Genomic DNA, 17,157 nt, shown 5'->3' on the forward strand with positions numbered 1-17,157 from the left:
AGTCTCGAGGAGTCTCGGTGTGATCTGTGTGGGGATAAAACCAATCACAGTTCCTAGTAAAGCTGTGTGAGTACCGGTTCAATCGTATTAGTGCATGCATGCTCCCCCTTCTACTATTTTTTCTGCCCCTTCTCTACTAAATAGGCTAGCGCTCTCTCACTTAAAAACGAAGACGTATGATCCAAATTAAGAGTAGGGATTCAAGGTCAATCGGGAAAGGGTTAAATAACATGTGCACTGTAAAAATTTTTGGTGTAAAAAACGACCCAAGAACTTTACACGGCAGTGTAGTGAAAACGGTTTAAAAATCCTCGGTGTAAATTGTCCATCCATGTAATTTTAACACCGTGTAATCTACTTTTTTTAAGCCATTCCGTGTTACTCGATATGATTTTAATTAATGAGCAACAAATGATATCGAACATTTTTAACTACTCAATCAATAACTATACACTGTAAAAAATCGGGAGTGAATTCGAAGCGATTACGGATTTTATTTAAATGCAAATTTACTCCGTCACTCAGAGTTCTGGAGTTTTAAAAAAGAACACTCCAAATACGGAGTAAATAGAAGTTTGTTTTTTCAGGTAAGTGAATTCGGAGTGATAACAGTCATCCGCTCCGCATTCACTCCTAATTTACACCAAAATTTTAACACTTAGTCATTTACACCACACTGAGTTTTAAAATTTTTTTCAGTTCTTCATATTTCTACACTGTTAAAAATCACCGGGGTAAACCCAGGCGGTGTAGGTGTTAAAATTGGTGACGTTAAATTTTATCCCCGATAGTGGTGTGAAAATACCGCCGCCGCCGGTGTAAATATTTTTTATCGGTGTTAAAAAAAATTTTCCGGTGTTCAAATATTTTACTTTGGGAATGTGTGCATATGTATGTGCGTGTGTGTGCATGTTTGTTTAAGTGCATGTGCGAGCAAGCGTGTGTATACGTGTGTGTGCGCTTGCGTGTTTAAGTGCGTGTGTGTGTGCGCTCGTGAATTTGAGTGTGTGTGAGTGTGCGCGTGTTTGAGTGCGTGTGTGTCTGTATCAAGATATTTTTTGCGTTTCATAAGCTGCCCAAAGCTAATACTCTGAGCGGACGCAGTTTACCCCACTTTTACACCGATTTAACACCGGTATTTTGACACCGAATTACGCCTCCTACACCGGTGTAATTTCATTTCAACACCGGATGGACTTAAAATAAATCCATTTTTAACACCGCTCTTTTTACAGTGTACCTGCTGTCTAAGCATTCGCGATTTATGCTTTCTCTAATCTTTGACCCCGGTATTAAACTGAAATTATCTCATTTCCACTGGCTCTAGACACTGGAATTTTTAGTTCCGATGCTGGTATCATGAAAAATAAATTACAATAATTGGCTAATTGACGTTTCATTGTTTCTACTTTTTTTTTCACTGATTAAATTATTAAATAAATTGATATTGATATTGAAGACGACTGTATAAATTTACATACAAAATATCAATCGATTAATTTTCTTAAATAATTTAGATTCTAAGGGATAATGAATGTATGTAAAATAATGCTCTATTATAATTATTATTGTTACGAATTTAATGAGGCGTCGTCGCGAGTATGCATGCTTACTAATCAATAATAATAATAATAATAATATAAATGGTAATATTTGAATGTAAGTTCGCGAGGTGTAAAACTTTATTATAAAAAAAAAATAATTTATTAGTAAAAGTAGTTGTTAGTTTAATGTGAGGTCTAAAATAATATTTACAGTTTATCTGGATGTCCAAGAGGAGACCGTTCACAGATTCAAGCTCATTCACAAGAACTAAAGTGTCCGACACCCGGATGCGACGGATCAGGACACGTTACCGGAAACTACAGCTCACATCGTAGTCTATCGGGATGTCCACGAGCCAATAAACCTAAAAGTAAACCACGTGATGGACAGGATTCAGAGCCTTTAAGGTTTCTATTCATTCATATATTTAATCAATACGGTTCATTTTATTCTCTATTCACACATCCAAGTAATCGTTACTTTAAAGGAGGCCGCGGTAAAATAAGACGAGGTTTGAAAATATATTTTTTCCACGAATAGAAACGACAGTAAAATGGTACTTGGGGTAATTCGGTCATACTAAAATAATTTTTTTTTAATCACGTGATTTTTTTTTGTGAACTTGTGGACTTTTATTTTTCGATCGGGTAAATCGGGCACGTTAATTTTGAATGAAAATTTTGTTTACAAATTTTATTATAAAAAAAAAAATTTTTACTTGACAAGTGTCTTATTTTGCCTCGTGCTCGCTGTGAAAATTTCAAATTACAATAAAAAAATTTTTAAATAATTTTCAAAAATAATTCTAAAGTATAGACTTCAATTGAAAAAAAAAAAACTAAATTCTATTTATAAAAATATTGAATTGAAATTAATTGAAAAAATTGTTTAACTTTAACATGGTGGCCACAAATTTTTGAAACTTAAATTCCCTGACTTTTCCAGGTATTCCAGTCAAATAATTAACAAATTCCTTGACCATATGTAGTAATATTAAATCATTGGAAATATTTATTTTATTCAAAATAAACTGCTATAAGTCAGTTCAATAAATAATCAATCATTGTCGTTAAATGAAACTTTATTTTATTATTTGTCAATGTTCATGGGTTTTTTTTTTTTATTAAATGAATAATTTCTTATTTTTGATTTGAAATCCATGTTTTTATAAAACTTAAGGAAAAAGCCCCTATACCCGCTCGGCACCATTAATCGCTCACTTTAAATGTTTAAGGCGTTTTTTTATAATTTTTATTAAAAAAAATAACAACTAAAAATATTATTATTGATAGATAATTATTTGTGAATCTAAATATATCAAAATATGACGTATCAAATTATTTTATAATAGATTATAAATTTAAATTAAATGACTGTTTTCAAAATCGCGCTCAGCCGGGCATTTTTTACTTTAACGTTCATTCGTTAGATTAAATTTGGGTTACGTCAAATTTTTTAAGACTTGTTATAACTATATCTTATTAAATACATTTTTAAAATTCATGAAATTTTATATTATGAAAGAATAAAGAAGTATAATTTATAAATTATTTGTCCAAATCAATAAACTTATCATAGTTTAATTGAAATTGTCTTTGAGCGACTATAGGGCCATGTGTTGGTCGAGTAATGGTACATCACAGCTTTTAGTGAGCGACTATGGGTACACTCAAGGACTTTATTTTAAAAATTAATAATAATTAATTATCTCTATTATTCTTCAAACTTAAATTTTATTCTAATACTCGAAACTTCAAAAAATAACTATAAAAAAAAATATGGTTTCTCATTTTATTTATTAATTTATATTGAGTGATTTAATCTCACTCCAATAAAAAGTGAGCGGGTATAGGGGCTTTTACCTTATTCTGTAATAAAATATAAATAAATTTTGCATTTTCACTATAATAAATTTCATAAATAAGAAGGTTTTATAGAATATTAATAAAATATTAATCAAGTACGCGAATAATAAATATAGCGAAACTTATTAGTTCAATACTTGTGTACACTTTTAATGTTTTTGGTTTTTTAACTCGTCAATATGCATGTTAATGGCTTGAAGATCCTGACGATTGGTTTCTACTAAGACTTTTTTCTTCCAACAGCCTTTTTAATTCAAACTGCTTCATTTTTCCGCTATTGGAATCAATTTCTACTAATTTTTTTTCAAAATGATATTACAATCGCATCCGCGCCGCGCCACTTTTTGAACAGTTTTGACCGAAAAAAAAATTTATCGGACTTTTTCAGTCAAAAAAAAAGAAAGTAAAAATTTTTCCAGCTTTGTGACGAAATTCCCTGACTTTTCCCTGATTTTTCCAGTACATTTACTTCCAAGTTTTTCATAAATGTAGCCACCATGTTTAAATAATTATAAATAATGAGGCTAAAAAATTTGATGTAATTAAAAATAATGAATATTATTAATGACGTACACACAAAATACTAATAGTTCTTAGTTGAGTTAAGAAGGGTGAGAGAAACCCTCATAGAATCAGTCTAGATAGAATTTAGTTTGAGTTAAAGCCAAGATGCTGACTAATATGTCGCGGTTTCCGCTCATTTCACGCTGTCTCCCTTGTGGATTAATGTGCGGTGATTATGATGGCGCTTTTGGGTACACTAGGTGTCCAATACCAGGTTGTGATGGGTCAGGACATGCGACCGGAAAATTTCTAAGCCACCGAAGGTAATTTTCTAAAAAAATCTCTCCTCTTTACATGATTTCCCCTTCTCTCTAACTAACGAAAATGAATTTTCCAGTGCATCGGGCTGTCCAATAGCGAATAGGAACAAACTGCGCGTGCTCGAATCCGGCGGTACCGTTGAGCAGCACAAAGCAGCAGTAGCGGCAGCAACAGCAATGAAATTCGAAGGTGTTAATTGTCCGACACCTGGTTGCGACGGAATTGGCCACATCAATGGTTCATTTTCAACTCACAGGTCGTTGTCCGGGTGCCCTCTTGCCGGTAATACACTTCGCAAGCCCAAGTTCGAAGACATGACGAGCATGTACAGCAAAGGAATCAACGGTGAGGAATAATCACAAACAAATAAACGACACAAATAAATAATAAAAAAAAACCCCACTTAAAATAAATCATGATCCTCGAAAGGGTGAAGGTGGAGAGGGATTTTAAAATCGATACGTCGATCCACAATCGATTTATCATGCTTATGTCGTTACATCTTTAAATATGTATATATTTCGTTTGAAAATAATTTTCAGGACTCATCAAAATGATGATTTATGAATACAAAACTAAATCACTTCCTTTTTTTTTATTTTTTTTTAATTTATATTGTTACCTGTCATACCATCACCTTGTAATTATTTCCATGCAATGATGTGCTGTCATACCAATTTTGAATATACCTTTTAATCCTTAATTATCTTCATACTTCGACACTTCGTATTATTTTTCATGTTAATTCTTTGTATCATTTCATGGATCGCGTATCGAGGATCATACATTATTATTTATTTATCTATATTTATTAGGGTGCTTTTTTTTAACATTTTTTTTTTCTAGCCTGTATGGAAATTTTATTGTAGACGACAAAAAATTTCCTGAAAATTTGAGTCCTTAATTTTGAGGTCGCGATCTATATTTAAAAATTTTCGCGCCTAAAGAGCGTAGAAAAGGTATCGAATTATTTTTAAAAAATTCCTACTCAGGCAGTTTTTGAGCAATCGACTCGTTTTCGGGCTCATTTTATAGAGCTTGAAGTCTTCTTCAAAATTGCTCTTGGTGACATGAGTGCACTTTCAACGATACAAAATTAGGAAAACTTTATTTGTGACGAAAATTAAATAATTCTCAAACCCTTCAAAAGAAAAAAGAAAAATAACAAACAATGGCGTTGAAAATATTGAATGGTTTTGAATGCTTTTTGTAGAGTATTTAACACACTAAAAAATTTGTAAAAATATTTTTTATTAAAAGTCGATAGCTTGAATAATAGCAGCCAGCAATTATGATTTTTTCGTGATAATAAACACTTTTGAAGTTCAAAGTCTCATAACTTTTGAATCGTTGAAAATGCACTGATGTCACTAACAGCAATTTTAAAGAAGACTTCAAGCTCTACAAAACGAGCCCGAAAACGAGTCGATTGCTCAAAAACTGCCTGAGTAGGAATTTTTTTTAAAAAATGAGATATTGTTCCCATGCTTTTTAGGCGGGAAAACTTTAAAAATAAATCGCGAGCTCAAAATTAAAATTAAGGGCTTAAATTTTGAGGAAATTTTATGTCATCTTCAATAAAATTTTCCCACCCTAATATTTATATTATAAATCCACGTCCATTCCAACTCCACGGGAAATTTTTATAAAATTATTAGTGAATATAATTATTTTATTTTATCATAAATTAAATGTTTATTGAGATTTTCATATACGAGGAAGACATGAAGACAATGAAGATAATTTAAATAAATCAAATGATTAGTAAAAGAAAAAATTTTAATTGAAAAAAAAAAAAAAAAAAAACAAATGACTTCTGCGTGTTTTAAATTCTTGACAATAATCTATTCTGATTTATTCTTGGGATCACATCAGCTCCTCATTTCCTGCCATTGAGCTTTGAGGAGAACATTTACTTTTGAAGGTAAGGGACTGACGTACTCGCCATATTGTTTATGTGTTTTGTTACTTATATACTTTATTTTAATTATCCGTCTTTTTTATTATTTTTAAAAACGATTACACATGTGTGTCTCAAATGATCCGAGTGTTTATTTATTTTTTAATTGCACATTTTTTTTTTCATTTAAAATTTAAAATTTTATTTTGTTTATTAAGTAGCATAAGTCAACACTCGGAGTCAAAAATGGTATGATGGCACCTCACGCTATTCCTTCGAGAAAAAAAAAATCAATATTTAAAAAATAAAAATTTCCTACCAATTCCTTTAATTTTTACCAAATTTTTTTTTATCCGACTACGATTCGCAGCGATTTGGCGAAGTAAAAGTATTAATTAATGATTAATCAAAAAATTAAATTATAATTATTTTTTTGAAAAATTACATTGAGAAATTTATAAATTCGATAGTAAAAATTTTAATTATTTATTAAAAATAAATTAGTGCTTTTACTTAATTAATAAATTATCACAGTTAGAAATTTTGTGTATTTGTGTTAAAAAATTTTCGGTTAAATTTTGTGAGCTGATTTTCAACACAAATCTGTTAATTCAACACAAACCGTTTGTGTTATTTTACTTTAACTGATTTTTTATGTTAAATCATTAGAAAATCTGTAATGTGACAAATTTCTTGTGTCATTCGAAAATTAACACAAAAGTTGTGTTGTTTAGCTAAACATTCCCGCGCGTTTCTTCATTACTACAACCAAGCAAAGCATTTTCTGCAAGGAAACTTGGATTATAATTGACTTACAATTAAATATAATCATAGATAACTTTAATATTTTTATGATCAGGTTCAATGATTTTTTTATTCTGATTTTACGGGAGGATAATTCGTAGCTCCGTTTTTTAGAAAAGTTACAAAAAATCAAACTAATTGTTTGCTAAATTGACATCAGTTGTACTAAGGGTAGATCAGTATACTTGAGTTAATTAGATCATGTGCTTATATTTATTAGTTAATTTTAACACGAAAAGTCTGTTAAATTTACACAAATTTTCTGTCAAAATAACAGATTTTGTGTTCAATTATTTAACATAAAATTAGTGTTAAAGATCAACACAAACGCAATGCGTTGAATTAACACTAAAATTTGTGTAGACCGTTTGCCCCACACGATTTGTGTTCAATTTTACGGGCATTTTCACACTTTTTCCAAATATTCAATGATTTTGAACTGTCATAAGTGTATCAAAATTTTGATAGTTAATTAAAAAAAATTAAAGCATTAATTGAAAAAAGGTTAATTTCGCCGAGATATAGATTTTTAAAAAAATTACTCAGTTGTTATCAATTAGGAGTTAAACGAAATTCGGTACATAAATTTCAGCCCACAAAATTTGAAAATTCGAACTATAAAAAATTGACATGAAAATTTAACTGAAATTTATTTTTAAAATTTCGTTAAACTCCTAATCAAAATCAACTGTAAATAATTTTTTTGAAAATCTATGTTTTAGTGAAATTGTCCTTTTTTCTATTAGCGCTTTCCCTGATTAAAAACTCCGATTGAAACCAATGAATTCCGATTTAAAGTCTATCGGATTTCAATCGGATGCAATCGGAATTCATCGGTTTCAATCGAAGTTTTTAATCAGTGTTAACATTTTTTAAAAATTTGAATACGGTCATCGCATCTGTAAGTCATTGAATATTTAAAAAAAGTGGGGGCACTGTCTGAGAATGGCCTTAACAAAAAATTTCTAACTGTGGAAATAAAAAAAAATAATAATAAATCGAATAAAGAGTAACGAAGTAAGCACGAGTAATCGATCAACAATGACCCAACTCGCTGTGTAAAATAATAATAACAACATCAATAATAACAACAATAATAATAGTTAAATATAAATGTATATAATACAAATTATATATATTTTTTCAAACCCCTCCACTGAAACCCGATTATTTGCTCGCTACATTTCGTGTTAAAATACACGCCTTGTGTTCCCCGCACTCCTCTCTAAATATGCGGGAGAGGTATATTATTACAATGCTTTAAAAAAAAATATATATATAAATATACTTTATATATATATAATGCTTATCATTAAAAAACGAGTAAATGCCAGCAGGTCTCATGCATTCGTAAATCTTCTTTTTTATTTTTATTTATTATATTTTATATCGATAATAAAAACTAAAGAGAAGATAAACAGAGTTAATTTTTGAAAAAATATAAAAATGGGGGTTGGTTATGTCTATCCAGGGGTGGACGCCGGTGGTCCGGCTCAGGGTGGTGCGTTGGGTGCGGGACAGGGAAGCACGAGTGCTAGTGGACCTGCTGGTGGTCAGGGCGAGGACCTCTACACTCTGGAGGCTGAGATCACCGAGTTACAGAGAGAAAATGCCCGGGTCGAGTCTCAGGTCATGCGTTTGCGCTCTGAGGTCAACGCTATGGAAAATCATCTCAAGCATGGAGAGAAGGTAACGTTTTTAAATATTGACTGTTGGTAATATATCAACATATTTATTATCTATTAACTTTTACTTTATCTGCTGACGATCACTTTTTTATTATAGGAAAACACAACTATCGCTCAAAGAAACAATCATCTCACAGATTACTATCAGTCGCTGAGAGACAACATGATAACTTTTCTAGAGCACGTGAGAATACCCAGCGCACCTGGGGGTCCACCTGAAAAAATGGGCCACGAAAATTTTGACAGCTATCTCACTAAATTGCAGACCCTCTGTACACCTGACGGTTACTGCGCCGATGAAACAAACCGGCCTACATATGAAACTGTAAAAACTGCACTTCAAGATTTTACTGTCTTGCCGACGCCCATCTGAGACCATCAGTCTCAAGGTTGAGTCACAAAATTTTATCACTAGAATCATTTAACCGGTTATCAAAATTTGAATTTTTAAATATTTTATTAAAAATAATTCGTAATTTCGATTAAAAAAATTTGAAATTTTTAATAAAATATTTAAAAATTTGAAATTTAAAAATTAGTAACTCAATCGTAATAAACTTTGAATAATTTATAAAAAAATGTAAATAAATTTAGTCGAAATAATTCGCTCACGCGATAATGAAGGTTGTAAATAATAATAATAATAAATTGATGTAAAATTACATCAATTAAAAAATGTAAAAAAAAACTAGTGATGTATCTAAAATAGTTTGCTTACAAAACTACAAAACCAACAGGAAATATAAATTAAAATAATCAGCTCTATGTAATTAGCAAAATTATTATCGCTAATTATAATTATTTAATCATCAATTAAATATATTTCACACTCTCTGTCTTAAATAATCAATTGCTCTCATCTGCTATCATTATTAAAAAATATTTAAACAATTAGTCGATAATAAATACAGTGGCAATTGTCTATAGTTTGTACATAATAATAATAATTAACAAGAAAAATATCATACGATTTAAATGAGTCGTTTAATAAAATAGTTAATGAATAAAAATATAAATTAATAAATATATTAACTACTTAAGTGTCAATAATGAGTTAATACCTCGGGTACTTCTCAATATTATGACAGCCAGTCGAATTTTAATCGTCTAAGATGTATATTACGAATTTATTATTGCCAAACGTGTAGTCATTTTATGTGAATGAATGATTAATAATTGATAATTAATTATCGATATGAATAATAGCATTTAAATAATGAAAATATTTCAAGTGTAATTGCAATTAAAATTAAAGCTCAGTATTGTGCAATAATTTTAGTTACTTTATTTTTTTTATGAACAAGACTGTTGATTTATTGCCTAAAAAATATGAAAGCCTATTAATGTTAAATTTAATGTTTTATATTTAATTTTATTTATCGCCATGGCGGATCCGGATTACGGCAATTTACTGGAAACGCGGTATTTATACGGAAAATTTACCGCAATTTACAGTAAATCGCGGTAATTTACGGTATTTTGAAGTATGTTACGGTAAAAACAAGGCAATTTTCCGTAAATTGAGGTATTTTTACCGTAAACGACGTACATTTTTTTATTTTTACAGTTTTTACAGTGCAATACTTCACTTTACAGTAAAATACCGCAGGCGCACCGCAATTTTACGGTAAATTACGGTATATTTGCTGTAAAATCCCGTAATTCTGCCGTACAATATCGTACGTTTACCGCAAATTACGGTATTTTACCGTAAAATACCGCATTTCATTGCAATTTACGGTACGTTGGCCGCAAATTACAGTTTTTCAACGCCGCAATACCGTAAGTTTACCGTCAAATACCGTATTTCTAGCTAAATTACGGTATTTTACTGTAAATTGCGGTAGCTTTACCACGAATCCCGGCATCATATCGCAAATTGCTACACGTTAACCGTAAAATACCGCAGTTTACTGTAAATTACGGTACACTATTGTAAATTACGGGTTTTTGACTGTAAAATACCGTACGTGTACCGTCAAATACCGTATTTCACTTCGATTATGGTACTTTACTGTAAATGCCGGTATTCTATCGCAATTTATCGCACGTTAACCGCAAAATACCGCACGTTCCTGTAAATTGCGGTATTTTGTCATAAATTACGACGCGTGGACCGCAAATTGCGGGTTTTTACTTGAACACACTGTACATTTATTGTAAATTACGGGATTTAACAATCAATTTTAGGATTTTACTGTGAAATACCGTACGTTTATTGTAAAATACCGCATAATTTTGTTAATTGCGGTAAGTTTACCGTAAATTGCGGCATTCGACCATCAATTGTGATATTTTGCTGCAAAAGACCGTTTGTTTACCGCACGTTAACCGTAAAATACCGAATGTTACCGTACGTTTTCCCTAAAATACCGTATTCTGTGTGATTCCTAGCGGATTCAAGTTACGGTAATTACCGTAATTTACGGTAAAATTACAGTAATTTACGGCAGACTGGTATTCTACCGTATTTTTGCCGTAAATTACGACAAAATACAGTAATGTGTCATAAATTACCGCATTTTTACCGTAAATTGCGGTAATTGCCGTAATTTACCATAGTTTGGATCCACTAGGGACGTATCGTATTTTACCGTAAAATACCGTAAATTACGGGAAAATCAAATAATTACCGTAATTTAGATTCACCAGGGGCGCTCGCTTATCACATATTTTTTTATAAATTTTATTCATCACTTTTAATAAATTAATAATTATAATATTAATAATATATGATATTTATATTAACAATAAAATTAATAATAATAATGATATTAACATAAATAATATAGTAATGAATAATGATAATAATCATGATTCTGCGATTGCAGTAATGTAATAATTGTAAAAAAAAAAAAAAAAAAAATGAAATAATCGATGATTAAGTTTTAAGATAAAATTTATTACACTCGCAATTAAAATATGGTGCGGATTAATGTTTATTAATTTTGTTAATTATATTAATTGAGCGGTACTTGTTCATAAAAAAAAAGAAAAAAAAAAAACAAAGTATGGGTGGAATTAATAATGTGCAATATTTATATTTTTTCATGTTTTAATTAATTTTTAATTATCAACTTGATGTTATAAATTTATTTATTGCTTTGTTATATTTAATAATTTAAATAATGTAAAACGTGTCACTCAAGTCTCATAGAATTTAAAAAAAAAATATTATTAAAAATATATTAAATCATAATAAAGAAGACTGTGAAAATAATATTTAACTTACTATGATATTTTTATTTATTGTTTGTATTGTATAGAATTTTTTTTTTTTTTTATTCTTAGAGGTCTTTACCCACACGGAAACAAATACACTGATGGAAATTTTTTTTAAATTCGAAGTAAATTAATTGAATTTATTAACAAAATTAAGGAAATCAGAACTTGAAAATTTAAATTATTGAAAAAAAAAAAAAAATTATTATTTTAAACAAAGAATCATAAATAAACTAATTTTGAAGTATGAAATGGATAGAATAAAAAAGAAACCATGATTATTTTCCATTTTCTGATGTCGGAAATTCCGTTTTTCGACGTCCGAAATTTCAAATATCAAATTCGCCTCCGCTGTCTTTCTTACAGCATTAAATAAACTTTACTTTTACTTAACTCTAAATTTTCAAGGGATAAATGACATAAAAATAAAAATTCTCATTTATTTTATGTTCATTTCATTCAAATAATCGTTTTTTTATTGTCCATAAGTCAATTAATTTCAAAGCTACACTGGAAAAATTTTCAGAGTGAATGCGGAGTCTAATGTGAAGCAGATAACTGAGTATTTATTTAATCTCCTTAGAGAAATTAACTCTGAAGGGGAGTTTATTTTAAAATTAAAACTCCGAATCGGAGTGAACGCGGATTCAGATGAAATCCAGTTTTCCTCAAAATCACTCTGCTAGAAAAACCAACTCTATAATTACTTCTTATGTCATGATTTTTTTAAAAACTCCAAGTGAATTGAGATTTACATAAAATTCGTAATCACTGAAAATTTACTCCCGATTCTTCACAGTGTAATCGGTATTTTAAAAACCTGAATTTTAATTTAAAATTATTTATTTTTCACGATACTAGGATCGGAACTTAGTTACAGTGTCTACAGCCAGCCGGGGACAGCCTTAATTTCATTTTCGTAAACGACTGCTCTAACTTTGTGATGAAATTTTATAAAAATGAGCCTAAATATCAATAGTATATACAGTTTCTACTAAATTACTCGCAGATAATTTTTAGTAAAAATTACCTATAAGGTTTGGTACTGTAAGGACATCGAGCCAGTAACTAAATTTATACTGTTAGTAATAATTGCACTTCATGCATGGTAAAAATTTATATATTTACCACATGTCCTCACAGAATTTATCTGCGTATATTAATTGCAAATGACAATTTACGCTTACAAATAGTTGATCACATCATTGGTGTTAACTTAATTCATTTATGACTGTCTGCTGACACTGGAACTCAGGATGAAACAAAATTTCAAATTGCAGGTGATGTGAGCCAACTTCACTCTGGTTTACAATCGGTTCGTTTCATTTCTCGTTACACAATAGACTATTTTCAAAGACTAAGTAAGATTTTTTTTTAAAAGTTAGTACTGGATTTTAATAATTTTTTAATTTAAATTCAATTAAATATCTCGATTAATTACATAGAACATATATTTTTGAATATTTGAAAAAATTTTCACAGTGTATGTGAACATATATGTCGCCATATATGTGGAAATATACGCAAAACTAATCGCACATATTTTTTGTCTTTACGCGCATGTGACATATATTTTTCCACGTGGGTAAATTCGAAATTTTCAATTTAAGACACAGAACAATTAGATAAATTTTGTAAGTAATTTAATAATTTTTTTCTACTCTAATTTAATTGCATTAAATTTCGCTTTAATCAATATTTATAATTATATTTATTTATTAATCAATCGAATTATAACTTTGTAATAATTTTTAAACTTTTTCTTCTCTGCGTAAATTTGAATTTTTTTCTCATCGAAAAAAAAATTTATCTCCATTGCAGTAATTTAATTAGTTAATTAATTAATTGATTGATTTATCCACAGACTTTTCTAAAATAAAAAGTATTAATTTTAAAAATTAAAACAGAAGAAAAAAGCAAAGGAAACAAATAAATAAATAAAAGATAAAAGACAAAAAATAAATATGTAATTATTTGCTCGCATGAATCTTCTGTGTACTCTAGTAGCACGTCATTAATATTTTAAAAATTTATTATCATTTAATTACAAGATAATAAACAATGACATTAAATTTCAAATTTAAATTTTTTAAAAATTTTGTTATCAGTTTAAAAAAAAAAGTAAATCACATATATCCGGATTCTTAAAACAAATATTTAAGTGATAAAAATAATCATTTTATTTAAAATAATTATAATAATTAATGACGCGTTACGATTATTAAAATTGCTCATATTTATTAAAATATTATTTTAATTAATATTTATTATTATCATTATTATTATTATTATTATTATTATTATTATTATTATTATTATTAATATTATTATTATTAGAAAGGTGATAAAAATGTAAGAACAGTATTAGAATTAATAATTATCGAAATATAAAAAAAAAACATAAAACAAAATATATAATATTTGTTTTGTTTATAATATATAATACACTGTAAAAAAATTTTTGGACCCGGTGTAGTGTAAATGTCTCGGTGTAAAAATTTTGGTGTGAAAATTACACCAAAGTCGGTGTTAAATTAAGGCGGCAAGAATTAAAAATTTTTACACCGCCAAACGTGTAAATATATAATTTATGATTATTTTGCGTCCAGAAATTGAATCATAAAAATATATGAATGTTCAAAATACTATTTAATGTCTACATGAAATTAATGTAGTTATTGATTAAGTAGTTAAAAATATTCAATGATCGTTTATTGCCCGTTAATCAAAATTAAAACGAGTAACACGGAATGGTGTAAAAAAATTAGATTACACCGTGTTCAAATTACCCGGATGGAAATTTACACCGAAAGAATTTCACACCGTTATTTCACACTACACCGTGTAAAGTTTTCCGGGTCCATTTTTACACCGAATTTTTTTACAGTGTAGAGAAATTTAAATGATACTGAAGTTAACAGACGTGTAATAGTTTTTGGATTTTTTTTCAGTCGATAAATTATAAAAAAAAAATATTTTAAAAAATTGCACTAATAGTTTTTTTTATTTTCTACATGTGCATATTTTTAGTTTTTTTTTTTTTTGTAATTGATTTTTGAAAAAAAAAAAAAATCAAAAAATTTTTAATTGTTTGCTTACTTCAGGATCATGAAATTTAAAATGACTGTGGATGTAACTGACAGGTGTCAATTTATGAATTTTTAAATAAATAAATAAAATGTGAGTAAAATAAAAATGATACTGAAGTTTGCCGACGTCTAATGATTTTTGAATTTTTTTTAAAAACAACAAATTATAAAAAAAAATATATATTAGAAGAAATTGCACCTGCAGTTTGTTTTATTTTCTACACATGCAATTTTTTTTTTTTTTTTTTTCGTAATCGCTTTGTTAAAAAAATCCAAAAATTTTGAATTTTCTTCAGTCTTTTAACTTCAGGGTCATAAATCAAATTTTAAAAAGGCGTATTTAGATAAATGAAAAATGAGGACACGCGTTTTTCAAAATTTTATTATTTCAATTTATTTAATTATTTATTTATTTATTCAAAATTTATAAATCGTCTCATGTCTGTACATTCACGCTCATAATTTAAAATATACTCAGCACTGTGTAGTGAAAAAAAATACAATGATAATAGCGATAGCCGGTGGAAAATTTTTTTATTGTATTTTTCAATTATTATCAAGTACTTAAGTATTATTACTATGGATCATTGATATGTAATTAAACTTTTTTTTTTATAATTTCCTTCTAAAAATTTAGATTGAGAGCGTGATGATTTTTTAATTAACTAATAATGAAACTAATAATAATAATAATATTAATAATAATAAAAGATAAAATTATTGACACTATTAATGTTATTTTCATGTCATTATTATCATTATTGTTGCAATTTATAAAATTCTACGATATTATAAGTTTCAATGACATATGCTTTAAGTAAGTATAGATGTTACTCCAAACGAATAAAGGGTATTTATCGATTAAATAAACAATTTATGGTCTTTTTATTATTTTATCCATTTATTTAGTCTTCTATTGACAATAGCAGATTTGATCTCAAATCAAAAGTTTTATTTTTATAAAAAGTCGCCTGTAACTTTTTTTCTGTTGGGGATATCTTCACATAATACAAACATTTTTTGTTCTTTATGAAGTCCTCTAGTAGGAAAAACCCGAAAATGTCCTGGGAAAAAATTATTTTTCAAGTTCAGACCCATATGGGGATAAATAAAGATGACACTGTCTATGTCTTTTTATGGAGAGTGGCCTGTAACTTTGTTCCTGTTGGGAATAACTCCACACAATATTAACGTTTTTTGTTCTTTATTACGTTACCTAGTAGAAAAAACCTCAAAAAGCCGAGTTATAACGATACATGATCAAGGAGGATTGAAGAGGATGTCCTCTAGTAGGAGGAACTCCAAAAAGTCCCGATAAAATTTTTTAAAAAATCATTGACCATTTAATCCAAGAGAGTGATAAATCATGACTAATTTTTAAGTAAATTAAATTCACAATACCTGTTCATACTTTTATATTATCAATTCCCGAGCAATTGACTCAATGATAATATTAAAGATGAATAAATACTTACATCCATGACAAGATAAACGAGTCAGTGAAAATAAAAAATCACGTTAATTTTACCTGGAAATATAAAGATAACAGTATATGTACTCACTTTTTTATGAATTACATGACGTTATTTTACAAAAATAATTTTGTCAAGTCATGTTGCTTTGCTTAATAATAATAATACTTGAACACTTTACTAAATATATCATAAAAAAAAAATTTCTTCTTTTAAAAAAAAATTCAACTAGACTCCCACCGAAAAATATTTAAAAGAAATACCCCCATGAAAAAAATTTATATAAAAAATGCATGCATGAAAATATAAAAAAATTTTAAATTATTAATAAATAGAGTAAATAATTAATAAAATTAAATTTTAAAAAAATGTGCATTTAAAAAATTTTGAAATTAATAAGTGCATTTTTTTTTTTTTAATTATTTATTCTATTTATTTATGATTATAAATTTGTTTGATGTCTGCTACATTTATACTCGTAAAAAATACATTAAATATATGTTTAATATATTTTGTTATATATTCATACATGCATTTTTTGTATATTCTAAGACATATTTTGAATATATATAAATTGCATTTAAAATAAATAAAATATATACGAAAATCGGGCAAAAGTTAGCTATTAAAAATATATTTTTTTTATAAATTTTTTTCATGGGGGTATAAATGAGATGTTAATATTAAAATATATAAAACATAAAATCCTTGCACTAGATTCAGGTAATAAAAAATAACAACAATAAA

At 28.0% G+C, this 17,157-nt stretch overlaps 1 protein-coding gene across 11 annotated transcripts in view; it reads left to right on the plus strand.

Moving 5' to 3' along the window:
* Nucleotides 1–15,791, plus strand: part of LOC130664387 (mucin-5AC-like) — a 324,309-nt gene extending 308,518 nt beyond the window's left edge. For 10 of the 11 annotated variants that reach the window (XM_057464205.1, XM_057464206.1, XM_057464203.1 and 7 more), the window contains 5 exons: nucleotides 1,758–1,952; nucleotides 4,175–4,237; nucleotides 4,312–4,580; nucleotides 8,411–8,628; nucleotides 8,725–15,791. In XM_057464205.1, the coding sequence (XP_057320188.1) occupies nucleotides 1,758–1,952; nucleotides 4,175–4,237; nucleotides 4,312–4,580; nucleotides 8,411–8,628; nucleotides 8,725–9,000 (1,021 nt within the window). In that variant the 3' untranslated portion in view covers nucleotides 9,001–15,791. Of the gene's footprint in view, nucleotides 1–1,757; nucleotides 1,953–4,174; nucleotides 4,238–4,311; nucleotides 4,581–6,110; nucleotides 6,160–8,410; nucleotides 8,629–8,724 lie in introns of those variants that run through there. The other variant, XM_057464214.1, reaches the window with a different exon arrangement.
* The last annotated feature ends 1,366 nt before the right edge of the window (nucleotides 15,792–17,157 follow it).

Source organism: Microplitis mediator, chromosome 3 (genome assembly GCF_029852145.1).
Source record: "Microplitis mediator isolate UGA2020A chromosome 3, iyMicMedi2.1, whole genome shotgun sequence".
Classification (NCBI taxonomy): domain Eukaryota; kingdom Metazoa; phylum Arthropoda; class Insecta; order Hymenoptera; family Braconidae; genus Microplitis; species Microplitis mediator.